This window comes from Temnothorax longispinosus, chromosome 1, assembly GCF_030848805.1.
Source record: "Temnothorax longispinosus isolate EJ_2023e chromosome 1, Tlon_JGU_v1, whole genome shotgun sequence".
In the NCBI taxonomy this organism is placed as follows: domain Eukaryota; kingdom Metazoa; phylum Arthropoda; class Insecta; order Hymenoptera; family Formicidae; genus Temnothorax; species Temnothorax longispinosus.
In genome coordinates, this window is record NC_092358.1 from 16,044,777 (window position 1) to 16,071,822 (window position 27,046).

General features: G+C 35.2%; 3 protein-coding genes and 1 pseudogene across 13 annotated transcripts; 3 read left to right on the forward strand and 1 right to left on the reverse strand.

Annotated features, from left to right (window-relative positions):
- Positions 1–3,180: 3,180 nt before the first annotated feature.
- Positions 3,181–5,778, forward strand: LOC139816598 (uncharacterized). Its single transcript, XM_071784206.1, has 4 exons — positions 3,181–3,401; positions 3,528–4,418; positions 4,690–5,275; positions 5,353–5,778. Exons 1-4 carry the CDS (start codon positions 3,234–3,236, stop codon positions 5,592–5,594), a joined length of 1,887 nt encoding a protein of 628 aa, XP_071640307.1. The 5' UTR covers positions 3,181–3,233; the 3' UTR covers positions 5,595–5,778.
- Positions 5,779–5,795: 17 nt separating this feature from the next.
- LOC139816604 (uncharacterized) lies at positions 5,796–7,838 on the forward strand (annotated as a pseudogene).
- A 6,777-nt stretch (positions 7,839–14,615) lies between these two features.
- LOC139811543 (uncharacterized) lies at positions 14,616–18,780 on the reverse strand. 2 transcript variants are annotated; one of them, XR_011731663.1, is made up of 5 exons: positions 18,622–18,780; positions 18,339–18,556; positions 17,768–17,914; positions 17,102–17,203; positions 14,616–16,836 (listed from the first exon to the last, which is right to left on the reverse strand). XR_011731663.1 is itself a non-coding variant. In XM_071775809.1 (5 exons), the coding sequence occupies exons 2-5, from the start codon at positions 18,456–18,458 to the stop codon at positions 15,273–15,275; spliced, it is 1,716 nt and encodes a 571-aa protein (XP_071631910.1). In that variant the 5' UTR covers positions 18,459–18,556; positions 18,622–18,776; the 3' UTR covers positions 14,616–15,272. The 2 variants fall into 2 exon arrangements, 1 of the variants encoding a protein (XP_071631910.1); XM_071775809.1 differs by lacking the exon at positions 17,102–17,203 and having other exon boundaries at positions 14,616–15,299; positions 15,415–16,836; positions 18,622–18,776.
- A 140-nt stretch (positions 18,781–18,920) lies between these two features.
- LOC139811551 (uncharacterized) lies at positions 18,921–25,964 on the forward strand. Of its 10 annotated transcripts, none has more exons than XM_071775867.1 (13): positions 18,921–19,057; positions 19,156–19,360; positions 23,102–23,220; positions 23,357–23,573; positions 23,663–23,824; positions 23,933–24,055; positions 24,162–24,257; positions 24,361–24,459; positions 24,564–24,641; positions 24,811–24,920; positions 24,996–25,209; positions 25,279–25,460; positions 25,571–25,964. In XM_071775867.1, the coding sequence occupies exons 2-12, from the start codon at positions 19,159–19,161 to the stop codon at positions 25,413–25,415; spliced, it is 1,557 nt and encodes a 518-aa protein (XP_071631968.1). In that variant the 5' UTR covers positions 18,921–19,057; positions 19,156–19,158; the 3' UTR covers positions 25,416–25,460; positions 25,571–25,964. The 10 variants fall into 10 exon arrangements, with proteins under 10 accessions (XP_071631968.1, XP_071631977.1, XP_071631918.1 ...); XM_071775817.1 differs by having other exon boundaries at positions 18,922–19,057; positions 23,930–24,055; positions 24,159–24,257; XM_071775835.1 differs by having other exon boundaries at positions 18,922–19,057; positions 23,930–24,055; positions 24,159–24,257; positions 24,567–24,641.
- Positions 25,965–27,046: the final 1,082 nt, after the last annotated feature.

Below are 27,046 nucleotides of genomic sequence, written 5' to 3' on the forward strand. Positions count from 1 at the left end.
CATTGACGTACAAGGTGTTCAATGTCGTCGGACATTTTCGGCCAGTACACGAATTCTCGAGCTAACTGCTTTGTCCTTCTAATGCCGGGATGGCCCTTGTGAAGAGCTGCTAGAATTGTTGGCCTGAGAACCTCTGGGATGACCACTCTGTCTCCGAAAAGTAAGGTGTCATCAACGATACTGAGATCTTCTGAGCGTCTTTTAAAATGTTCAAGTGACTCCGAAATTTCTTTTGTCCTCCAATCTTTACTGATGGCTTGGAAAACCGAACGTAAGAGAGGATCTTCCTTTGTTGCTTTCTTCAGATTATTCCGGAGTTCCTTACCAAAGAAGTCTATTGATCGATTTTTTAACTGGAGAAGCTCCGATTCCATTGCTTGGATGCTAGCTACTTGGAGTTCCTCCGCGTTGTCACGACGAAATTTGTCGATCAAACGAGATAGGGCGTCGGCATGACCAAAATCTTGAGTGCGGATAAACTCTATTTTGAAGTCGTAGCCCATGAGTCGCAGTGCCCAACGTTTGAGCCTAGCTGCTGTAGTAGCTTTGAGTCCCTTGGTGTTCTCAGTTTGCAGTAGGGCCACGAGGGGTTTATGATCCGTTTGGAGTATAAATCTTCCCCAGACGAATTTATGGAATCGTTCGACGGCTGTGACAAGCGCGAGGGCCTCTTTTTCGAGCTGGGAGTAGTTCCTTTGAGCGTCGGTAAGGCTCTGCGACATATGGTAGACTGCACGCTCATGGCCGTTTGAGTCTCGTTGAAGAAGAACGGCGCCAATTCCAGTGGCACATGCATCTGCTGCCACTATCAGCGTTTTCGATGGATCGTAGTGATCCAGCAGAAGAGGGCTGAGCATGACCTTCTTGATTTGATTGAAAGCGAGATCATGAGTCTGGTCCCATGACCATGTGCGATTTTCTCGTGTGAGATCTTCAAGTGGCTGTTTCATTTCATGTAGATGAGGGATGAATAATGATTCACCATTCTTAGGAAGCTTTGTACCTCCGGAACCGAGATAGGCTTTGGCATGCTCGCTATGGCATTGGTTGCTTCTGGATCAGCTGATATGCCGTGCGCATTCACGATTGAGCCTAGGTATTTGATTTCTTCCAGGCCAAAGCGACATTTTTCGGCTCTGAGTCTCCATCCTCTATCTTGCAGGCGTTGGAGAGTTTTGAACAGACGCTCGTCATGCTCTTTGCGAGTACGGCCTCTGACTATGACGTCATCAAAATATGCGGACACTCCTTCGAGACCCTCGAGTGTGTTGTCCATAGCTTGTTGAAAATCAGCCGGTGCTGTTTTGAGGCCGAACGGTTAATTCTCGAGTATACCTGTAAAGTCCAAATGGTGTTATTATAGTAGTGATCTCACGGTGATCTTTGTCAATTTCGAGCTGGAAAAATGCGTCACTAAGATCCAGTACGCTGAAATAACGATTTCCGTTAAGTTTTGCATTGATGTTATCAACAGTAGGCAGGGGGTGGCTGTTGCTGATTAAAACGCTGTTGACACCTGTCGAGTAGTCCCCACATAGGCGTATCTTGCCATTCTGCTTCTTTGCGATGACGATAGGCGATGTCCAGTTTGAAGTTGCTACCGATTCAATGATGCCAAGAGATTCGAGCCGTTTCAATTCTTCGGCGAGTAGAGCTTCTATCGCATACGGGATCTGTCTACATTTTGACTGGACTGGACGAGCGTCTCTGGCAATATTAAACTTCACTTTGAAATTGCTACAAGTTCCTAAATCGTCGGCGAATAAAGTCGGAAAGTGTTGAAGGACGTCCTCGAGGTAAACGTTGTGTTGTGATGTGACCCCCTGGTCACTCTTCAGGAGGTTAGGTGTGACCCCCTGGTCACTCTTCAAGAGGTTAGGTGTGACCCCCTGGTCACTCTTCAAGAGGTTAGGCGGCTGTGCGTACATCTGATGTACGCTTGATGCCCCTGATGTCGGCGAGGTTGCGGGCTGTGAGTCTAACGCGGGACTGCCCGAATGCAGCTCGGATAACGGCGTTGACCACAAGTTAAGGCTATCGATGGCGTTAAGACCGAATAGGTTAACTCCGTTGCGCGACGCGACATTAATATAAACTTTACCTTCGCGGCCGAGTGCTCGGATCGTACAGTAGAATCTGCCGATAATGTCAAGTTCACTCCCGCCGGCGTGTTCAACGGTATCGCTCGATACTAATTTTGGCGAACCGATACGTATCCAGTCTTCTTTACCGATTACTGTAATATCTGATCCGGTATCGTATTGTAGTGTCACTGTTTTGCCGAGTAGTGACGTCTGCACGTATTGTCGTTTACGTTTATCGGCCGCGGAGAGCGATTGAGACACGACACTTTTCGCAATCGCGGGGGACTCGGGCTGTTCCTGGACGCTAGCAACACTTGAAACGTTTGAGCGACATACCTTCGCGATATGGCCCTTACCCGAACACTTGTAACACACCGCTTCGCGGAAAGAACACTTTGCTCGCGGATGAGCGCTACCACAGCCATTGCATTTACTTGCGGATGATGGCTTGGCTTTCGACGTGTCCATTTCCGGTGTAGATTTCCGATATGATGCTTTTTTCTCTTTGCGTTTCGATTGCGCGATATTTAACACGGAAATTTGAGAATGCTTTGTCGGGTTCTCGAGCGTTTTTAATCCCGACGCGACGTTCATATAAGCTTCGAGCTCGGCGACGACATCCTTAAGAGACGCGGCTTGGTTCTTCTCGATGACGCGAAGCGCGATCTTCTTTAGTTCGTCGTTATCACTAGAGAAACAGAACGATTGCAGCAACAATAGGATACGAAGATTATCGTCAGTCAGTTTGGAACGGTCGAAATCGGCAGCATGACGATTGATACGATCTAGATGTTCCGTAATCGGGGTTGATCTGTCGTAACGATAATTAAGTATTTCTATGCGACGACGAGTAATAGGAATCTTGTCCCCAGCAGGTCAACTCCCATATGAAAATTCAGACCGCGTTAGTTCATTCTGGTATATTATTGTCCCAGGTGGCGTTTACATCAATTTAACGGCTAAACCGTGTGTATATACATACACGTGGTCTATTGTAAAAAGTGAGCTTATTAATTATAGAGAAAAGCGATTGAAAGGAAATAAACTACATCGTGTGTGGAGCGTGTGAAGAATATTATCTGATAAGGTAAGTTTTATATAAACAATATAAATATATAAATATCGCAGCGCGACCAATAATAAAAGGTTATGATTGCTTTATTTAGTTGTATGCTTTTATATATGTTGATCTTAAGGGTGTTGCCCTTCGGCCCGCTTTGCTGGAATCCGGATGCTGCGTGTCCACGTCGTGGAGGCAGGGAGACCAAGACGGTGACGCGGTCATCGGCGGATCGACGACGGTTCATCGCGACAAAGGTAAGGTATTTTAATGTTGTTTTGCATAAAAGTTTGTGAACAGAATTTTTGCTAATTATGTTCGCGTGTATGCCTAATGAGATGAGATAATAAAGACATATTTTTAAGTTTCTTATACTTTTGCAGTTTTCAACTTTAATCATGGTAAAAGTAAAGTGGTTTTGCATTGTACCAGGCTGTAAATCAAACTCAAAGGCTCCTGGCCACTTTTTTCCAAAAAATCCTACATTATCACAAAAGTGGAAAGAAATTGTAAACAATAGTATTATTTTCAATACTTCATCAGAGGATTTAAGAAAATATAGAGTGCACTTGCATTTTTTGCCTGAAGATTATATTTACTCTGTCAATCGTCGAATACTGAAACATAATGCAGTACCTAGTTTAAATATATGTAATGCACAGACAGTTAATACAGAGGTGAATGATATAAATACTACTGAGCAACATTCACAATCTGAAACAAGTATAACTGAGATACATTTAGAATTTGAAGCAAATACAACTGACAATGAGTTACATTTACAATCTCAAACCAGTCATGAGTGTAATGAAACTTCTACAAGTACAACTGAGCTGCATTTAGAATCTGAAGCAAATACAACTAACAATGAGTTACATTCACAATCTCAAAATAGTCATGAGTTTAATGAAACTTCTACAAGTAATTTTATATGTGCAGAAACAAGTGCGTTACAAAACGATCAAAATAATATCGCAGATAAAGAAGTTAATCGTCCCAGTACTCCCAGTACACCAAGTACCTCAAGAAATATACTTAGTTCTGTTACAAGACAATGCCATTTAACACCAAGAGCACAAAAACTATATAAGAAAACTGTAAAATTAGCGAAGGAAAGAAACCGAATAAAAAGACAAATAATAGATTATAAAACACGCCTGAAAGATGCAAAGAAGTTTTCAAATACACAATTTTACAAAAAGTTCAATAGTTTAACTCCAACACAAAGATTGTTCTTTGATATGCAATTACGAAACACAAAGTATGCTCCAAAGGTAGATTTCAAAATATTATTTAATGAATTAAAATCTACATTAAAATCAACCTGCCCAGAACGAAGTTCACAATATTTGAACAATATATTTTTTGAATTATAATTATGCAATTGTATAAATTTGTAAATCTTTGTTATTTGTGAAAGACAGTTCGCGCAGGTTTTTTAATTTTGTACTCTTCTTTTTAGCAGATACAATCAATCATTGCAAAAATTTTATATTAAAAAAATTGTAAAAACTAAATCTATTTTGTTATTATTTGTGTATATAGGGAAGGAGATTTACGTTGGAAGAAAAAATTTTAGCACTATCATTGTATAAGCAATCCGGGGCTTGTTACAAATTATTATCAAAATTATTTGTTTTACCGAGTCCTACAACTCTGAAATATTTGTTACGAATTATTTCTCTACAACCAGAAAGTAATAAATTTATTTTTGAGCATCTTCGGCAGCATGTTGCACGAATGAATGATGAAAGAGATAAATTATGTGTACTAATGTGGGACGAGATGTCGTTAGAAGCCAATTTACAATATGACCAATCAAATGACAAAATAATTGGCTTTGAAGATTGGGAACATAAACGCACATCATTACTAGCCGATCATGTATTAGTTTTTATGGCACGAGGAATTTGGACAGGATGGAAAATTCCATTAAGTTACAACTTCTGCAAAAGTCAAACAAAATCTCCACAATTACTAAGATGTATCAAGAAAATAGTAAATGAATTAACTCAAGCTGGTTTGACAATTGTCGCAACAGTATGCGACCAAGGAGGGCCAAATATGACAGTCATTAAAAAACTTCTCGACGATTCAAGAAGTAAATGTATACAGACAGGTCAAGAATATCGTGAGTATTTAGTTTTAATTAATATATTATATATTAAACATAATAAATAATACATAAAATAATTTTTATTTTTTAAGGAGGTACTATTGAACTTTTCGGGCAAAATATAGTACCCATCTATGATCCACCGCATTTTTTGAAAGGAATACGCAATAATTTATTATATAAAAATTTGGAAATTAATGTTACTAATTCAGAAACAAATGAACGACAGTTTGCAACGTGGGATGTCATTGAGCTGGCATATAAGATGGACATTAATACAAATACATTAAATCGTCAAATGCCAACATTAACTGATGAACATGTAATTAAATAAAAAATAAAGAAAATGAAAGTTAAAAATGCTGCACAAGTTTTTAGTGGAAGATTATCAGCATATGTTGAATACAACAGTAAAATCAAAGGTAATTTGATAAGTATAGTAATCACATTATCACTTTGTTTTAATTTATTTAAGTGTATAACATACATGTATATATTTATATGTATTTTATTTATCTTTGCAAGAGGATTTGTTGAGTCGCAAATTGGTCCCTTACAAATGCCAAACAAGGAAGGATATGATACAGCGATCGCATTAGATTTTTTTTTTTTTTTTTTTTATTCAATATAAAGAAAAGACCGTGGGGGTACCCATGTGGTCATATAGCAAAACCGAAATCTAAATTGTATCACATCAAAACAAGACACTTCGACTAATTCAGCATGGCCGCCTCAATAAAAGCGACCCAAACAGAAGTTAACTGCGTAATGAAACTCGTGAACTCGTATAATCCCGAACTCGAAAATGTGTAAGTGTATGAATGTCTGTGTATTTGTTCGTGTATGTCCGCTGTGTTTGGAACTCGGTATTGCCGTAGGTACGTTAAGCCCAAGGAACTGCGCGGATCACTTCCCCCTGCGGCCGCATTAGATTTCTTTAACAAAGTGTTTGATTCTGTCAACGCACATACTTTGCGTCCGGAAACTCCTTTACGCGTTGCAGTAAAAGAAAATAGCAAACATCACGAATTTTGGCCATATGCTATTAAAAAATTATCTCACATGCGGTATGTAGATCCCAAAACTAAAAAATCAGTTAGGTGCATACCATCCTTAAAAAATTGGATTTTTACTCTACGTGGTTTTCAAAACATATGGAAAAAGTAAATAACGCAGGCATACAGTTCTTAAAGACAAGAAATATTAATCAAGACCCATTAGAAAATTTTTTTGGTATGATTCGTAGCCACGGACGTAGAAATATTAATCCTTCTTGTAGCCAATTCTGTGGATCGTACAAAACATTATTAATTAATAATTTGACTTCGAAAGAGTCTATGGGCTCTAACTGTGAAAATAAAAATGACGGTGATTTGTTATTTACATTTAAACAATTTGTGAAAAACGTTTCTCATGTAAACACTACAGAACAAATAGTAGAAGAAGATTCTCTAGAATTATCTCAAATTACGCATACAACAATAATGGATAAAATCTCATCGAATAGAAATAGTCAAGTGTATGTTGCTGGCTGGATTGCAAAAAAGACTTTGTCTTTGAAACAATTCAAAAATTGTCCAGCGTGTAAACAGAGTCTTTTAACAACAGATACAACACGTGAAGAATATATGCAATTAGTTCATAGAGAATATGTACGAGAGAAACCTTCGTTAACTTACCCGTGTATATCCTTTTTAAAACATGCATTTATTGAAGCTGATTCAATTCTAAACAAAAATATTTCTTCAGTATGTTTTCGCAAAAATGTTTCCACCTTATTACGTGCACATTTAAACGAAAAATTAAATTTAGATTTTATAAGATGTAATGAACATAAAGAAGAATTAAAATCTACTATAATTCAAACAATTACAAAACTATTCTTATATACATTCTGTAAAACAATTAATAGAATTTTATCTGGTCGTGATACTCGGCATATACCTACAAATATTATATTTAAGCAAGCTATCGAACATTGTAAAAAAAAGCAAAAACGATATACCGGGTGTCTCAGACCACCCGTATCACCCGATTTATTCGTAAACGCAACATTTTAGAGAAAAATGTTCCAGACCAAAGTTGTATGGTTTCAAGGGGTACATAAGATGGTGTCATTAGTTTCACCTTAAATAGTTGCTTGAAGGTCACGTAAAAGTCACCTTCAATTTTTTAAATAGAACCACCTACTTTTTATTGCATATTCTTGTAGCTTATCTCGAGGGCTTTCCAAAACACTATAAGAAAGTATTTTTTCATTAAGAACTTTTGGACGTATAAGGCTTGAAAGTTCTAGTATTTTGACAAATGAATTTTGAATTTTTAAAAGACATAGTTGCTTTTAAGAAAAAGTATGCAGATGCGTGTTGCAAATTACATATTTTTTCTTAAAGGAACTATGCTTTTTTATACCAATTGATTCGTCTCATTATTCTGTGCATAAAAGTATTAAGGTAACATTACCGAAAACTTGATGTTTTACAAGATATTTTGTATTTTATGTCAAAATACTAGAACTTTTAAGCCTCATAATTCCAAAAGTTCTTAATGAAAAAATACTTTCTTATAGTGTTTTGGAAAGCCCTCGAAATAAGCTACAAGAATATGCAATAAAAAGTAGGTAGTTCTATTTAAAAAATTAAAGGTGACCTTTACGTGACCTTCGAGCAACTATTTAAGTTGAAACTAATGACACCATCTTATGTACCCCTTGAAACCATACAACTTTAGTCTAAAACATTTTTCTCTAAAATGTTGCGTTTACGAATAAATCGGGTGATACGGGTGATCTGAGACACCCGGTATAAGAAAAATGTAAAAATTTTTTTATTAAATAATACTTATATTTATATCATAATATTTATATGTCAATACTTATATAAATTTATTCTACCTACATATTCTTATAAAAGTTGCAAGTGTTAAGTTATAATTTAATAATAACTATTATGCTTTAATTAAACTAATGTAATTTTCTATTTTTAGGCTTATAACTTTATAGTTGCAACTTTTTTGTTTTCTTTTTTTGATTTAATTTTACAATTGCTTTTAAGTTGCAGTCCATTTGACGCTACAAATGCTTTGAAGTTATTTTCTTCTTTTTTCTTCATTAAAAGAATGGAGAAGAGGAATGCTTCGAAGTACTTGTAGCGTCAAGTGGACCGCAGCCTTATTAAATAGCTGTATTAGAAGTACATCGGCCATATTGAATATTAGTTCGTCTACGTATATTAGCCCAGGTAGCGTTCAAAACACTGTTCCAAAGCAAACTATGGGAGTTGCTAATCTATTTATTAGTAATCTGTGATCTTGTCGCGGAAGAGTTCCTTTAATGTCGTTATAAGAGCCTATTGAGTCATAGATGACGGATCTGTAGGTGCGACGTAATCCACAAGCCTATCGAATTCCGTCTGCCCGAGCTTGTCCAATACAAGGCGTGTTTGCATCTGAGGTGGCAGGCACGAAGCCTCCGTGACCACAGTGTACTCGTGGCGTAGCAGCCATTTTGCGAACGGCTTTGTTTCGTCTCCCGTACCGTAGTGGTATTTTTTTACACGTGTACTCAGATGATTGTACATCTCCGAATGTGATGATGTGTGAGCTGAGGATGATGCTTCGCCTTTTTCTTTTTCTAAGTTGAAGCTGTAAAAGACTGTTTACAGCCGCGCTGTGAGAGCCTCGATCTGTCTTGCAGGGTCGGCCATCTTCGTTGCGGATTGCACTCGTTAAAACACTTCGTTTCGCGAGAACACAGGTTACAGCCGCAGCGCCAATTCCCAGGTAGCAAGCACTCGTCATTTTGACGTCAATTGACGTCAAAAGACGTCAAAATGACAGACTTTTGACGTCAATTGACGTCAAAATGACGAGTGCTGTTACCTGGGTTGTTAGGTCCGTCACGAGATACTTAAGTATACGGGATGACGGGGATAGGATGAGAGATCGATGCAACAGGGTACACGAAGCCGAGACAGATATATGTGTAGTTACTATAGTTTAATGTCGGACTAAATACAATAGGTCATAGCGTGACCGTGCTCGGGCGGGGACTGACTCGGGGACAGGTAGCTTGCGCCCCTCCACAGTGCGGCGCGACCACAGCGCCGGATAGCGTCGGTATCGATACCCAACAACAAAAGATGAAAAATATGCGTAACTTACTGCGTGCTACACGAACCGCATTCAGACGTCTCTGACATATTCGCTGTGTGGAGAACGATGTGTGTTCGTCGGCATCTGAGCCCCGAATGTGAGGTCAAAGCGCACGCCGTGATCTCAAGAGCATGCGAACGTATAACAAATTATAAACAAATATACATCGCCGAGCACACGGCCGCAACAAGAGAATTCGGCGGATTTACCTAAACATTAGAGCGACGTTTTATTTTATTTATTAGCGAGAGGTATGATTCGCCTAGAAAATCGGTGTCTGTTTGTAAATTGACCCCGTTGTGCTGCAGCAGACCGATGTGCAACATTTCAGAAACCAAGCGTTTAATGTGAAACGGTTCTTTGTCAAGGATTACGGCACTCCCGAAATCAAACTTATGGTTATTATCCATACAATGCATTTGCACTACAGAATGTCCCCCGGATTTACTTGCTTGTGTTCCTTGATACGGGTTCCCAATAGTCTACCCGTCTGTCCCGTTCTTTTTAGATGTTATCTCGCTTTTTACGAATGTTCCGACCGACTTGGTCATTGACAGTATATGTAGACAGTGGAATCTCATAGGTCCAAATACTAAATTACCGCGTGAAGAATTCCGCCGCTATCAAGTTCGTGCTTGATTCTACATACTTCACATTTGACAATGTCATTTATAGACAGACACACGGCAGTCCTATGGGGTCTCCTCTGTCCCCTGACGCTGCGGAGATTGTCATGCGGGATCTTGAGAATGAGGTCTTGAAACGACTCAAATATATTCCACCTTTTTATTTCCGCTATGTCGACGACGTTGCATCTGCGGCGCCCCTTGAGTTCTTACAAGACACCTTTAACATTTTTAACTCCATTCACAACAGGCTACAGTTTACAATAGAAATTAGTAATAACAACACCCTTAATTTTCTCGACACCACGATGATTAGCTGCCAATGAAAGACTGATATTTGACTGGTATCACAAACCGACCTTTTCTGGACGATATCTCAGCTTCTTTTCCAGCCATCCAAACAGCCAAAAGGGGAGTAACTATGGGTTTAATTGACAGGGCTTTCAGGCTATCCCATCCTAGTTTCCACCAAAAAAATCTGTCTCTGGCCATCACTCTTTTACTCGAGAATGGCTATCCATTGGACTTCGTTTTCGCGATAATTGTGAAAAAGCTTAGTTCTCTTTTTAAAAAATCTATCTCGGGGCCTCTGGACGATGAAGAGCCAAGCGGTAGGTCTTATCTGTCTGTTCCGTACGTAAAAAATATATCAGAAAAATTCACTTATCTCGCCAGTACTATGGATAAAAAACTGAGTTTTTACGGCTTTAATCGACTAAACGGCCTTATTAAAGTACACAAGGACACTGTCAATAACGTTTCTCAAAGCAACGTGGTGTATCGCATCAACTGCGCTGACTGTGATGCTTCGTGCACGGGACAGACGGGTAGACTATTGGGAACCCGTATCAGGGAACACAAGCGAGTAAATCCGGGGGGACATTCTGTAGTGCAGATGCATTGTATGGATAATAACCATAAGTTTGATTTCGGGAGTGCCGTAATCCTTGACAAAGAACCGTTTTACATTAAACGCTTGGTTTCTGAAATGTTGCACATCGGTCTGCAGCACAACGGGGTCAATTTACAAACAGACACCGATTTTCTAGGCGAATCATACCTCCCGCTAATAAATAAAATAAAACGTCGCTCTAATGTTTAGGTAAATCCGCCGAATTCTCTTGTTGCGGCCGTGTGCTCGGCGATGTATATTTGTTTATAATTTGTTATACGTTCGCGTGCTCTTGAGATCACGGCGTGCGCTTTGACCTCACATTCGGGGCTCAGATGCCGACGAACACACATCGTTCTCCACACAGCGAATATGTCAGAGACGTCTGAATGCGGTTCGTGTAGCACGCAGTAAGTTACGCATATTTTTCATCTTTTGTAATGGCCCTAATGGTTACTGCATTCGGTAGTTCTGCCGGGCCACAGTTTGCTGCTTTCGTCTCTCTCTCTTTGATTCCTGCTGTCAATGCTACGTGGGTGCTTACCGGACATACGCGCCGTAACATACACTTGAAGAGAGATCTGAACGCGCACCTAACGTCTTCAAAATGCGAATCATAACATCTGCGCTTGCGTTTCGCATTAACCGATTGCGATACCATTGTACGCGTGCGTATCCGATATTGTAATCAGCCCATTGCGATACCGCGTCGTTGCGTTCACATTAACTTTTATATGAGTCACTGAAGAGGGCCCGATTTAGGGCCGAAACGTTTGATTGATCTTAATGTTTTAATGTTTTGACTGCAAATATAATTTTTCCGCATATTCGATCCTGCGTCGGCTCTCATAGCCAATTATTTCATAACTTAAATAAATAAAGGGCAACGAGCCGTAACAGGATGACAGTGTTAATATATTCAGTGTAATAATACAAAAATAGTTACAAACGTTTCTGTTCTAATATCGAACCATCCTCAGTGTTCAAATTATATACGCAAAGAGAAGTATTCACGAGAACATTATTACATAAAACGAACGCATAGAAGTAGAACGAAAGTCGTAATATTACGCGCGAACTCCTTTAATTCCATCGGACGGAGAAGACGAAATCGTCGAATGTAATACGCTGTAATCAGATATAACCGTTAGGGCGTCTTGACAATAAAAATTCAGCTGTAATACGTACAATGCTCTTCGATGGGAAATTCGTAGTTCGACATTCTTGATTACGTTGTATTTCGCTGTGAGTACTTAGTGGCTACTGTACAAGTCGCAAGAGCGGAGCCGTATATATAAAGACGAGGAGAGGAGTGGGAAGGAGAAGGGGGAAGAGCCGTACTTACAAGGAAAGGAAAGGGAAAGGAAAGGGAACGGAAGAGTCAGTAGTAGGAGAAAACTAAGGAGGAAACAAATTTAGGACCGAAAGATATCCCTCGGAGAGAGACTCTGTGTCGTTCTGCTTATTTAGTGGGGACAACTGTCTTTTAATGTGAATCATCAGATCTGCATCAGAGAAATTCAGAAGTTTTGTTAAAAATTTAGACATTGCCTTTTCGGTGGCACACCCATTAACAAGATTTATTAAAACTGGGAAAGATAATCTAGATAAATTGGCCCATAGCAATGTCGTCTACAAAATTTCTTGCAAAGACTGTGAGGCGTCCTATGTAGGATAAACCAAAAGGCAACTCAAAACGAGGGTAAAGGAACACAGAATGAATATCAACAGAATTTCTGGTTCTCCGTCGGTCATTTCGGCCCACAGACTTCGGATGGATTACGAGTTTGATTGGGAGGGTGCGGAGGTCTTGGATATTGCCCTAATGAAAATTCTCTTATGAGAACTCATACGATCTCTCTTACGAGATCTTAAATGAAAACGCATATGAGATATCCAACCAAAACATCATATGACAGCGCATACGAGATCTCAATCAATATTGCATATGAGATATCATATAGTATCACATATGAGATATCATTTAATATTATTAAAAAATTTTTATATGACATCGCATACAATAGGGCTCTGCGTTCGGAAACGTCACCCGGGTACACACGAATATACTCACTCGCTGAGATAGAAAGAGAAGGAAGTATACTCGTACGCTCTCGAATGACGTTCTGAACGCAGCCTATCACATGCGATGCCATATAAAATTGCATGTAACATCTATTTCTTATATAAAGTGTAACATAAATGTAATGAAAATACATTTAGCTGTAATATTTTTTTAACATAAATGTTTTTGCAGTTTTAAACATAAATTATCAATATATAGAAAAAGAATTATAGAGAATATATAGAGAAAGAAAGAGCCGGGATTTAGTTGCACATTTCGGGCCGATTCCCGAGGCGACGACGCCTCCTACACCCCCATTACCGCTCGAGGCTCAGCGGCCGAGCCGCCGATCGCTCACGTGACGCGTAATCTCAGGCGAAGTATTCTCGCTATTTGTAGAATAAATTTCAATATACTTTTGTGTTATATGATTCACGCTTGTTGAAGTGTAAAAAATTGAAATTTATACATGTAATATGTGTATATAATGTATGTGAGGTACAAGAGGGTGGCAGTGTGGTCTTGTGGTAAAGCGCCAGACTCGTAATCCCGAGGACCCGGGTTCGAGTCCACCTGACCACAGGAATTTTTAATTCCAAACTGCCACCCCCCGCACGACTGGGGCTCGTGCGGCGAAACTGGGCTATCTTTCGGAGGAGAAATGCATGGTGGTCATTTTATTGATTAACTGTTCTACATACCTGATCAGGTCTGTGTTGGTCTTATTTAAAAATTAAATTTAAAATTGGTCGTCAAGCTAGGGGAGCTTGGGAGTTTTTTTTTTTTTTTTTTTTAATTTTTTATACTTCAACAAGCGGCGCTTTTATTAAAAAAAAAAAACTCCCAAGCTCCCCTAGCTTGACGACCAATTTCAAATTTAATTTAATTTAATTTAATTTCTGAAGAAGACCAGAAAAATGCCAAGAGCGAGCATTGGCACTGGAGAAAGAGCCTTACATGAAGTTTCTCACACTTCTAAATACAAAGAAGTACATTTAATTTCTCCATGTCTCCTCCGAAAGATAGCCCAGTTTCGCCGCACGAGCCCCAGTCGTGCGGGGGGTGGCAGTTTGGAATTAAAAATTCCTGTGGTCAGGTGGACTCGAACCCGGGTCCTCGGGATTACGAGTCTGGCGCTTTACCACAAGACCACACTGCCACCCTCTTGTACCTCACATACATTATATACATATTACATATTACATGTATAAATTTCAATTTTTTACACTTTAACAAGCGTGAATCATATAACACAAAAGTATATTGAAATTTATTCTACAAATAGCGAGAATACTTCGCCTGAAATTACGCGTCACGTGAGCGATCGGCGGCTCGGCCGCTGAGCCTCGAGCGGTAATGGGGGTGTAGGAGGCGTCGTCGCCTCGGGAATCGGCCCGAAATGTGCAACTAAATCCCGGCTGTTGCCATCAATGTTAAAATTTTTTTATTCTGAAAACTATAAGTCTAAATTAATAAACAATGATTTTATTTCAATTTATTTGAAAGTATATTTAAAAAATACATTTTTTATTTACAAAGATTAATATTTACATGTTATTACGCAATTGATTAAAAAGTGCAGTTTAATAGGGTATTAATAATGATACAAATTTGGCAATGTACAAATATAACAATTCATATTTACTTTCATAAATACGCAAACTTGAACAATTTTACTGGTTTCTATTCCTATAATTTCATTGCCAATATTACGTACGGAATTTATAAATTTACATAAAGGAGCTGATGTGTTGACAATATTACAAAGAGTAATTTCTTTGTTTGTTGTATTGTCAACTAAGAAAGTATTTATCCGGATAAACGTATTATCTGACAACAATGCGAAACTATTGTCAGAACGTTTATTGTTCTTTTCTGATGATGAATAAAGGCAACCGTCTTTTATAGCTCTGCAATATGTTACAGTAAACACTGACATTCCAAAACGTTGTGCAATATCTTTATCAGTAATTGTTCCATTTCCTAAATAAGTTATCGATGATAATTTACAGCTGTTTTTAATATTTCTCGTAGTAATCTCTTTACAATAAGCTATCACCAATGGTGAAGCGTTAGTATATATGTGATTACGTAAAATGTGTACACTTTCCTGCATGTTTATGTAACGGACAATCTGCAAGTTAACACCTTTAGCACAATGAATGGCTTGAAGACTATCATGATTTGCTGACTCAAAAGGGAAAGTAGAGTGACACCATAGTGGTCCCCAATTCATAACACTTTCAGTGATGTGAAGCAGCTGGTGGATATTGTATGTCATTGACTTCTTTGAAAATAGCTTCTCTGTTAAATACACAAATTTGTGTAAATCTTCATCAACTTTGTTTAATTCTTCAAATGTAATCTCACATTGTAGTAATGAGTGTAAGCTATCTACAATTAAAATCCAATATTTTACCAATCGTTCTTCCAAAGCAAATTTAAACAACGGCAAGCTGTAATATAAAATGAAGTTTTCCCATTCTTTTGCCTTCCATTGATTTATATCCTCAAAAGATCTCGTTGACCGTCCTAATTGATGGGGAACTTTTATATCTAGAAGCATTGTGTTAAGTAATTGTACTGTGGACTTTGGTATAATATTCAGAAACTGTTTAGTTATTTGCTTCCCAACACCTGCCAGATAGCAGTGCATGAAATCAGGGACAAAGCCTTTTACTATATCAAAATTTGATAGATTTATAAGGGGTGAAACATCTATCACTCCGTTTACGTCATCAATGAACTCTTCGTTTGTAATCTTTTCCATAGACTCAATCATGTTTTCCACAGTTCTTTGGATTGGACGTGATTGGAGAATATGATATCTTGTAGAACCTTCATACCATTCTCCTTTGTGTAGACACCAGTTGCATCCATATCTACCGTTAAATAATTTAACTCCTTGCATAGGAGCCCTTGCAACTGAGTCGACACAGCAGATCAACGCATACACTTTGATTAAGCGTACTTCATTATTAATATTGCATTGAACGCCTGTTGTATACAGTTGCTCCACAACTTGAGTAAAAGGCTGTAGAAAAGCTGCCATATTCGGTTTATTTTTACCAAACCAGATTCCACAAGTGATAATTGACTTTAATCTAATTTCGACTGGAAGCTCATTAACTTGTAAATATATTGGCCATATAGAATATTGCGAGCATTCGAATCGAGGTGCCCCATCTGTATTGAAGATTGTGGTTGCGTAACTGTGTCTCTCATTAGTAGGTAATTTTTTCACAAATGATCTGTAACATTTTCCATCGAAAATATCTGTAATTTTTCCACTATACTTTCTTTCTTTTACAACGTAATTGTAATATGATTGATTTTCTTCTATAAGAAGTTTAATTTTTTCTGACGGATCGATTATAAGAAAAATATTAGAAGATGATGGACCGTTGAAGTCGATAACTTCGGAACACCCATTGCAAGTCACAGAACATTTACAATTATCTATACTGCCCATATATGCACAACAATTGGGACAAATTCCATGATATTTTAATGTACGTTTTGGGTTTAAAATCCTGTCTAATACCGACCGTGTATAAGGGAGTATTAACCGTGAGAAAATTATATTAATAAGTTGCAAAATACTTGATATTTCTGTTAATGATGCTTTATATTTCAAAGCATGTTCCAGAACCATTAAAAGTACTTCAGCTGGTGATTTATTCACAGGTATTTGAATGCAACTGAAAAATTCTGGATTCGACATAAGATCTTGTAAACAGTGTGATTGAAGAATATCTTTGTCTTCCTCACTGGCATCGTTTCTCAAATCGTGTAATAAATCTAAATCACACTCCATCATTTCATTTCTTGAGCAATTAATCTGAAAAACATGTTATAGAAGTGTAATACATTTTAAATACTTTAAACTTTAAATGTTCAATTTCAATTATAAATGAAACATTTATCCAAATTCCAAAAGTATACTAGGTATTTAACGACATATGTGTATATATACTCGTGCACGTGTATGGGAACGTATCAATGTGCATGCTTTTATGTGCGTGTGCGTGTGTGTGTGTGTGTGTGTTCAGAGGTTTTCATTATTATAGAGGTTTTCGAAAACAATTACAATAGCTTGTATATACCTCTTTCTTCCTAAGAATATGCTTTATCCTTTGTTATTTCATTACTTTCGAACTTTTAAGAAATTATGAAATTAAAATAATGAAAAAAATTGTGAAAAGATCCTGAAATTTGTTATCTTTCAATTAAAAACAAAAATAAGTGAGGCAACAAAAACATGTAGACAGAAAAACAAGTTTTAGAAATTGTTACAATGAATTATTTTCAAGAAAATGTGCAATCCAAAAGTCAATTTATAGATTGTAAGATTTTCAATAGTTTTAAAATATAATAATTAATAAAATTTGTTTATATCAACTAATAATTTCATTATTACTAAATAGTAGGTACATACATTTTTTTAAGATAAAACTTTTTTTTAGTAAAATATGTGCAAATTTAAAAATACTTTCATGTTTTTTGAAAACTTTTTTAGATAAAGTTTCATCGTTAAAAACAAATTGTCAGCTTTTCATAAATCATGTATGTAGAACAGCAGATAATTGACATATAATATTGACTTTACGTTAACTTATTTAGTTATTTTATATATAAAAATTTCTTGACACACATAATGTATAATATATTATATTATACATATAATATATTATACGTTATCTCTAGATATTGATATATATATATTGATATATATAATAATAGGAGAATATACTAAAAAGAATAATACAAACCTCAAATATTTCTGTGTTGATGTTTGCATCACTGCCATTGAATTTTTGTACGTCAGTATTGACTTCATTTACAACAGAAGATTCACTGTTTACGTTACTTGGTGTTTCTGTATCCATATTTTGGGGAACATCTTTACAACTGACACTCTGAATAAGTAAGACATTATTAGGTGATAATTAAATTATTGTGTATATACAATATTAATATTTAAACATTAATAATACTGTACATTTTGGAGATTACGAATGAATAACATGTTACACAATTTTAATATATATGGAGCAATTATATTACATATGTAAATGGCATTTTATTAAATACAGAAATCTGTAATAAATTTATAAGAAACTAAAGTAATTACAAATCTTAATAATTATTTAGCATCTTTATACAAGTACTACTTTACATTACACAGCCACTTAATTATGAGCGATTGTAATAACTAGCACATGTATAAATTGATATAAGTGATGAATATGTTCAGTAACTGCTAAGAAATAATTTGTATTAAATGAACTTCTATATTAAATTAACTAATAAAAATCTACAAATAGACACAGAACAACTTACACGTTTAACAACTCTTCTTTTACGCTTGTAATTTTGCCTTCTCAAAATCCTTGGACTAATATCTTGAATACGGCAAGAGCGCAAATAATGTTTATAGCCCAGTCGAAGTTTCTGTTCCATATTTTATGAAAGGGTGAATTTTTGTACAATAACGGAAGGAGAAACAAATGCTTCCAAGCATTTGTAGCGTCCAGTTGATCGCAGGCTTGTTCTGCCACCTGCAGATCGTTCGGTTATGTTGTTTTTATACCCGGTTTCCGAAAATACACATAAAAATACTTACGCGATTACAGAGAAACCTTGAAGAAATTTCTTGGAAAACAAGTTTCTTTTCTTAATATTCGTATGTCTTAATATTCGCTGTGTCGCGCGAATTAAGAACCGCTGCTTGCGAGTGAGTCGGGTGTGGACGGGTGCGTCGGGTGCTCGTGCTCGTCGCTGTGAGGTTAAGGTTACACAGAGCACTGTCACTCCGTCTGTTCTTTTTCGAAGAACTTCCTGAACTAGTGCAATATATTATTGCACTAGTGTGCACCAGTTCAGGAAGTTCTTCGAAAAAGAACAAACGAACTGACTCGTCTGCGCACGACACGAGACCACGTGGCATCGTGCACGAACGTCCGGACCAAAAGCCACCCGATGAATGCGCGAAGTTATACGTGTGTTTGTAACGATTGTTTTATGGAAATTTTGATTAAGCATTTTCATTAAAGTAATCCGTAAGTATAACATTTTATTAATATTGCAGTCATAATATATAGAAACTTGTACGAAATCATATGTAACTCATATGTAAACTAATATTTTTTATTCATAGGTTATGGCTGACGAAAGTAATACAATGCACGTGGCCATCAGATTTTTCAGTGATGAATCGAAGAAAGTTTTATGCGTGCCAATAACAGACGTTTCAAACTTAGATATAGAAAAAGACTATATTAATGAACCTTTTTATATAAAAAAATATGAAGGCAGTACAGATAAATTTCATTTTTCACCGGGTCAAGTTTTATCGTCTGTTGGTGAGTGTTGGATTTATTTCTAATTTGTATTGAAAAAATAATAAATATACAATTAATTTGACATGTTTCTGCATTTGGGGTCCGCATCAAATATTAAAGCATAATGTACGTTAAAGTTAAAAGAAATAAGTAATAAGCCGATCAAAATGACCCACGTTGCGAAAGCAGCCAAGAAATGGTATTACTACTACATCTGCATGTACATTGTATACGTAACAAGCAACTATTTCTTATACCTATATACAATATATATATTGCCTCTTCCTCGCCACAGACGTTGCTTGTCAAACTTAGCAACTAATTCTTTGACCTGGAAGTTTCTCTTTGTGTAAACTGTGTTTATAAATTTTGTAACCAAACCGATCTTTCTTCATAAATAAATACCTAATACTGACTTGATAATAATTAACTAGAAGGTCATATATATAGAAATAGATCTACCATATAATGAAATAAGTATTACATAACAGAGTTATTTATTTTTTCATTTGTCCTGCATTCCATGCAAATGATTTTTATTTTAGAGTAAAATTTTTTTGTTTTAATATTTAATGCACATGGTTAAAGGCTGATGGCAGAAAACAAAACGTAATAGGCTCTTACGTCTATCGTAATCATAAACGTAAAGCAAGGTAGAGAAAATCGTATATCTAACTACGTTCGTATCGTCACGTACTTATGACACGATAGTGACACTTTTTTTATGACTTTAATACGTTTACGTAGTTACGTGTACGGTATCAGCCTTGCTTGCATAGACGCGGCGTCTATGACTATACGATAGACGTCATCAGAGCCTACGTTTTGTTTTCTGCCATCAGCTTAGATTTGTACTTCTTTTTTCAGAATGTAAAGATTTGCTAATATTAAACGGAACAGATTTAAAACTTCTTGTAAAAAAGTACATAATATTTTTAGATATAGGTATTTTAGATATAGGTATATGTATGTATATTTGTTATAAGTATAATTAATTATAATTATACTCATAATTTTCATAAAAAGATTTATGAAAGGTATTTGCAAAGTTTGGAAAATAATTCTATTGTGTCCTATTTATTTCATTGCAGATGATATTTCTTTATGCATATTTACAGGACTGTTTTAGGATATTTAGTTTAATTCTAATAAGTGTTTCACTTTTTTTTAATAAATGTAGAATCTAAAACGAAAAGAAAAACAGAAAGCTTTTTGTAAAAACGCTTATAAAGAGATAAGGCGAAACGATTGTATTAATATCAAGATTTAAGGGATGTGGTAGATCTCGTTGCGGCGCTGGCAACAATAATAAGCATAGCGCACGTGCACAAAAGCTCTACAAATATTTGCCGGAGCTTGGTAAGACTCTCGAGACATCTTCCCGTCTCGAAGGAAATGCTCGAGTGCAATGGTGCAATCGCCAGAGACGACACCTTCGTGTTTCTTTTCTGTGAGAAATTCTTATTCCTTTTTTTTTCTTTGTCATTTACGCTACTTTCTAGAATTTATTAAAGATATTCGCAACTTTTTATAATGCTTCGAAGCAGTTGATGTATATATATCAAGACTGTATTTTTTAAATATTATTTTCTTAACTCCTTCAAAGTACGCACAACATTAATTAAAAGTTTTAAAATCTTATTTTTTGGGATATTGCTAGACTTATAATAATCTACAATTCATTATTCAGGTATTTACAAAATTGATTGAAATAAAACACACTTTACTTTTACGAATATTATTCTTGCATTGCGAAGAAAATTATTTTTCCGTTTTATGTTAAGCAAATATATACAGTCTTTATACGCTGCAATGTTAAAACGTTATGTTTAGCATTTATTTATACTCAGTATATTCAGTTTATATGTGTCTTCATAAAGATGTTTCTTGATAAACAAAGATGTACAGATTTGAGACCGGTGACTGAAATTACTGAATGTAAGCTTGCGTGATGTAACACAACATGTGGCAAAGAGGTCTCTAAACAGAGAGCTAGGTAATGCACTTGAAAATATAAGAACGTGCGAATATATGAGAATATATAAAGAAATTGTTAGCAAAATGCATTTTTTTAACCACTGTCGCGAAGTGGATTTCGTAAAATTTTCCACACAGATTTAATCTTTAAATTTATATAATTCTTATAATACTTTAATAAGAGAATTTATTATTAACTTGAAAGAATGCAATAATCTTTTTATAATCAAACATTATTTAAAAACTGTAGGATTCATAAATAATTATTGCTTCATCAAATATAGAAATAATCGCAAACAAGATATATATAAATGTAAGAATTTATCGAAATGGGGTTTGTAATTTGAAAATTATTGACGAATTAATAATATATATTAAGCTGTCAGTTTATCTTGGCGCACGTAAATATGAAGTACAGAGCAATTGCTCTGTATAAAAAATATAGAAATTAGATATGTGGCGGTTATTTGTTATTAAATGTTTTTCATGAATTCGGCTTTCAGCATATCGAACAAGTATAAAATATAATATATGAGTATTTAAGCCACCAGTGCAATTAATTTGAAATTACATTTACGGAGGACATTTTGTATATTTTTAATTCCACTTGTTACTGTGTACGTATGTATATCCGCTATCAATGTTAGTCAATGCGCTCTTTCAGAGTGAAATGTGCTACCGCCGCGCAGTCGTTGCAAACTCGTGCGCACCGATTACTTTGCAATCGCTAATGACACGCCGACCAATGATGATGGTGTTTTACATTAAAATGTACACGCAACTGCTCCCGTAAGCGGCTTACAACGCGCGCGCACACATCACGCGCTATGTCTATATTTAATCGGTATCTGCTACCACATGATCAGAGTGCCTAATGAAGTCGAAACTGTAAGAGGATCATCGGGAGACCGCGAGGTGTAATCTAATGTTATAGCAAATTCGATAAGACATCGGAATAAATCAAAAGCTCCGCCCGTTAGCTGTTCCACCGCCGAAGTTAAATAACTTTTAATAATCTTCTGTCGTGTCGTTTCCGAGATTTTATTTGTATGCAGCTTATTCTGAATTTCTTCTTGTGGCCTTAGCAAAATGAACCTTTCATTTTTACATAGCAAATTAAAGAAAAGATGTTTTCATTTTTACATAGCAAATTAAAATGGTAACATTGAAAATTTGCTTTTAATTCTAAATAATTTTTTGTTTTAATATTGATTATTACGAGCATTTACGAGATGTCTATTCTATGAAAATATATGCAGAATATTTAGAACATTTGCCATACATATATTAAATATTTCTAAATTAAATATTAATTAAATTTTAGAACGATCCCTGTAACATTTGTATTGTTAAATTGATATGGATTGTTGCTTTACAATAATAGTATAGATATAGAAACAGTAGTAATGGTAGTGTTTATTATTTATTTCTTATAACTGTAACGTATAGGGAGACTTAAAACGTAATATTGAGAGAGAGAAGTGATGAATAATTTATTAAATTAAAAGTAAACATTTTTATGTAACACGTGCATGGAAAGTGGCCCATTACGCACGCTACGCGTGCGTGATAGACCACTTTCCACGCACTTGCAACATAAAATAGGGTGTGCAAGCCGTGCTGTAAGAGGAAAATTCCCGGGTGCGGTGACCGCACTCGCCTTCGGCTCGTGCGTCAACTCCGCACCCCTGAATTTTCATCTTACAGCACTTGTTACACAAATAACTATTATAGTTTTAAAATTTCCTTTAACTAAAATATATTAAAGAAGACATTTTTTTATAGGTACCTTAGAACAATTATTGAACCGTAAAACACGCTTCAAATTTAGTAAAATGCGCAGAAGCGATGCAATTCAAAGGTTACGACTACAACATAGAGAAATTCCAGAGCAAATTAATAAAGTACATAAAACTATCTACATAATTGACACACACACACACACACACACACACACACACACACACACACACACACACACATATATATATATAAGTATATAATGGAGAACATATTTCAACAACATATGTTAATTTACAGAATATTAAAAAGAAATTGAAAAAATTAGCAAAAAAAACAAGTGGAAAACAGCAACTTCAGAAATTTTTAACAAAGAGGATGGAATTAAAGGATTCAGATGAGGAAATAAATTTAAAAAAAAATAGAAGAAGTTTCCCAATTAAGAAACGGCAGCTATTTGCTAGTGACGATGAAAATATTAATGTAGATAATTCAGATAATCAGTCGAAAGAAAAAAGTAAAAATGTTTAAAAATATTATTAAATAATATATTTATATTGTTAAATAATTATTAAATTAATTATAATTTTCCCCTTTATTGTACAGATAACATCGCAAATGAAGAAGATCTTCCAAGTGCAAATACTCCTGCTGAGACATTAGATGAATTAAATACAATTTCGCCAGGTTCAAGCGTCAGCCACCAATCTTCATTGTATCTTAATCGTACTGGACGTTCATATTCAGGATCACCACCACGAAATGAACGTAATGAAAATAGCTATAATAATTATAAGAAATTGTTTGATATACATTATCAATTCAAAATTTACAGGTAATTAAATTTAAAAAAAAATGTATATATTTTTTCAGCAGAAATACAAAATGTGGAGACTCCACGGTCGCGGCCGAATCGTAGAAATGAACATGATGAACGTAATGAACATATCGTTCATTATAATAAACGTCCATTTTCAAGATCGCCACCACGAAATGAACGTAAGAAAATAGTTATAATAATTATAAGAAATTGCTTGATATACATTATCAATTCAAAATTTACAGGTAATTTAATTTAAAAAAAATGTATATATTTTTTCAGCAGTAATACAAAATGTGGGGACTCCACGGTCGCGGCCGAATCGTAGAAATGAACATAATGATGAACGTTCATTTTCAAGATCGCCACCACGAAATGAACGTAAGAAAATAGTTATAATAATTATAAGAAATTGCTTGATATACATTATTAATTCAAAATTTACAGGTAATTTAATTTTAAAAAAATGTATATATTTTTTCAGCAGTAATAGAAAATGTGGGGACTCCACGGTCGCGGCCGAATCGTAGAAATGAACCTAATGATGAACGTTCATTTTCAAGATCGCCACCACGAAATGAACGTAAGAAAATAGCTATAATAATTATAAGAAATTGCTTGATATACATTATCAATTCAAAATTTACAGGTAATTTAATTAAAAAAAAAATGTATATATTTTTTCAGCAGAAATACAAAATGTGGGGACTCCACGGTTGCGGCCGAATCGTAGAAGAGGCTTCGTCTATCGATTGAAAACTGCAGGTAATAAATTGTATTGCAAGACGCACATGTATAGGAATACACACACGCACGCGCACACACACACACACACACACACACACGCGCGCGCGCGCGCGCGTGACCCCACACGTTTTTTTTTAGACAATTTTTAAAAAGCTATAAAACAAAATTTTATTAAATTATTTGGTAGGGGAGCAAATAGAATCGGAGGATGAAAACCAATATGACAATCACTTAAGCTCGGAAGTGCGAGAAGTCAATGAAGAAGGAAGACAATTATATGAAATTGAAGGAGATGAGGTATCCCAGTTTTATATTAAGCAATTATTTATAAATATTTAATTGAAATATTTATGTTCACAATTGTTTATCTAGATTTACATTGGATGTGGCAAGATGATACAACTGGCATTCTGGGAATACATTAAACACCGTAGCCACTGGGTGTTTTTACGAGAACTACTCGTAATATTTTGGGGCAAATATCATTTGGTAAACAGATGTTTTAAAAAATCAAAAGTAACAACTGAGTTGTACCAAAGATCCCCTCGAAAATGCTTTACGCCAAAAAAATATAAAAATTTGCGTCGTAAGTATTGATTTTCAGTTGCAAATCGAATAATGATACATTACTTCAAATAATTCAATTTCATTTTAGGATTATTTAAAGATTACCTTGACGAAATATTTCATCATTCTACAAAGAAAAAAAGAATTCTTCGTTATATGAACAAACACATCGGATATAAAATTAGAGATATCCGAAAATTAGATTATGAAAAAGTTTCTATTTAAGTTCTTATATTTTGTTACCAAAGTTTTATATTGTATTACTTTATAGTGAGTATATAAAATATAAAAAAGACATACGATGTTACACATCGTATGTCTTTTTTGTGTACATACATCGACATCGTCTTTAGTGAAAAAAACTTATTCGCTTGTTTCAGACCACACAGAGTCCTCGGGCCAGAGCGCGTGTATTATCATAATCAGTATGTAGTTATCTACCAAAGTCTGTTCGTACCAGATATACGTAAAAAAAGTACGACTGAAGAGGATACAAACTGAAGGCTGTTTTATGCTGAAGTAAACGTTGCGTGTGCGAAATGAAAGAAAACCAGTTAAATGGAATTTTACGTTTAATAAATGCAACGGAAGGGACGCAGAGATAACTGTACGAACTACAACTGCGAATCGCGACGTGTCTTCACGAAACAAACTCCAAAAGACTGATAGCCGACACTCCGGAATTGTCTCATGCTTACATTTATAATAATTTAAAAATCCTAAGTGACCATTTTCTAATTGTAGAGTCGATAATTATTGTCTTACATCAGTTGAGCATAATGGATTATACGATTATAGATATAACGGGACTTGTGCATGGATGCGGTAACGTAAACTGTAAAATATTAATATGACTGGTATGACTGCACTGCAAATTCAAGTGTGTTATTTTAACTGTCATTTAACACGGTTGAACGTATTAAATTAACTTTTAATTTCATTTCATTACAATTTAAGTTTTAATTCAACGTGTTTATTTAACACGTAACAAAACAAAACAAGCTCCAGTAAAACCTGTCATTTTTAGACGTTTATGCGTGTAGAAATAACATATTTGGATTTACAATGTGCTGCTTTCAATTTTGTTTGTATGAAGATAAGACTTTTTATTAATTGTTTTGTAATGAAATTTATATCTTTGTAATAAAATATGTGTCAAGCATTCAAGCATTTACGAAATAACAATTATTTATTTCTTTATCGATATTCCTAACATTTCTCACATCGCACAGTTGCCCGCGACTGCAACAGTCGACGACCAAAACAATAACAGAGATCAAGTGGCCGTGGCAATCGTGGCATTCTAGCTCTAGCAGTACAGTTTACCGCCGATCTTTCTTTACGTGAGTATCGTTTTGAGTATTGTTTTGAGTAGACTAGTCATTCTCATAATAATTGTACGTACATGATTTTCAAATGTGATGTTATACATCATAAGTATTAGTACCAATTAAAAACAATAGGGTAGTGGGTTATATGTTAATGTTTTCAATCAATCTCATTTGCAATGTTTACAGATAATAGTAATTTACTAAGAAAGATATACTTTATGTTGAATACTAATGAGAGATAATTTGTTTGTCTTGAAATTATGCATTTCTTGAAAATTAATAAATTTATACTTACATTATATTGGGTATTTAATTTTTTTCCTTTTTCATAAATTCTTTCAATTATAAAAAATAATTAAATATAAATATATCTACAAAAATATTTTTTTGAAACAAATTTATTAATAAAATCGTCATAAATTGCATTATATTATACATTAGATCTTATTTTCCTATATCAAATGAAATATATCTTTTATGATATAAAATGATATTGTTAAAAAAATATTACAGCTAAATCTATTT

Excerpts from the sequence above, each read along its gene's own strand:
- LOC139811551 (XM_071775817.1), top strand. The coding sequence starts at position 19,159 with ATGGCTGACGAAAGTAATACAATGCACGTGGCCATCAGATTTTTCAGT. Across the intron at positions 23,825-23,929 it reads ATCACCACCACGAAATGAAC|CAGAAATACAAAATGTGGAG; the intron begins GTAATGAAAATA and ends ATATTTTTTCAG. Across the intron at positions 24,642-24,810 it reads CTATCGATTGAAAACTGCAG|GGGAGCAAATAGAATCGGAG; the intron begins GTAATAAATTGT and ends ATTATTTGGTAG.
- LOC139816598 (XM_071784206.1), top strand. The coding sequence starts at position 3,234 with ATGATTGCTTTATTTAGTTGTATGCTTTTATATATGTTGATCTTAAGG. Across the intron at positions 4,419-4,689 it reads ACACAAAGTATGCTCCAAAG|GGAAGGAGATTTACGTTGGA; the intron begins GTAGATTTCAAA and ends TTGTGTATATAG. Across the intron at positions 5,276-5,352 it reads ACAGACAGGTCAAGAATATC|GAGGTACTATTGAACTTTTC; the intron begins GTGAGTATTTAG and ends TTATTTTTTAAG.
- LOC139811543 (XM_071775809.1), bottom strand. The coding sequence starts at position 18,458 with ATGGAACAGAAACTTCGACTGGGCTATAAACATTATTTGCGCTCTTGC. Across the intron at positions 17,915-18,338 it reads AAAGAAGAGTTGTTAAACGT|AGTGTCAGTTGTAAAGATGT; the intron begins GTAAGTTGTTCT and ends TTACTTATTCAG. Across the intron at positions 16,837-17,767 it reads TCAACACAGAAATATTTGAG|ATTAATTGCTCAAGAAATGA; the intron begins GTTTGTATTATT and ends CATGTTTTTCAG.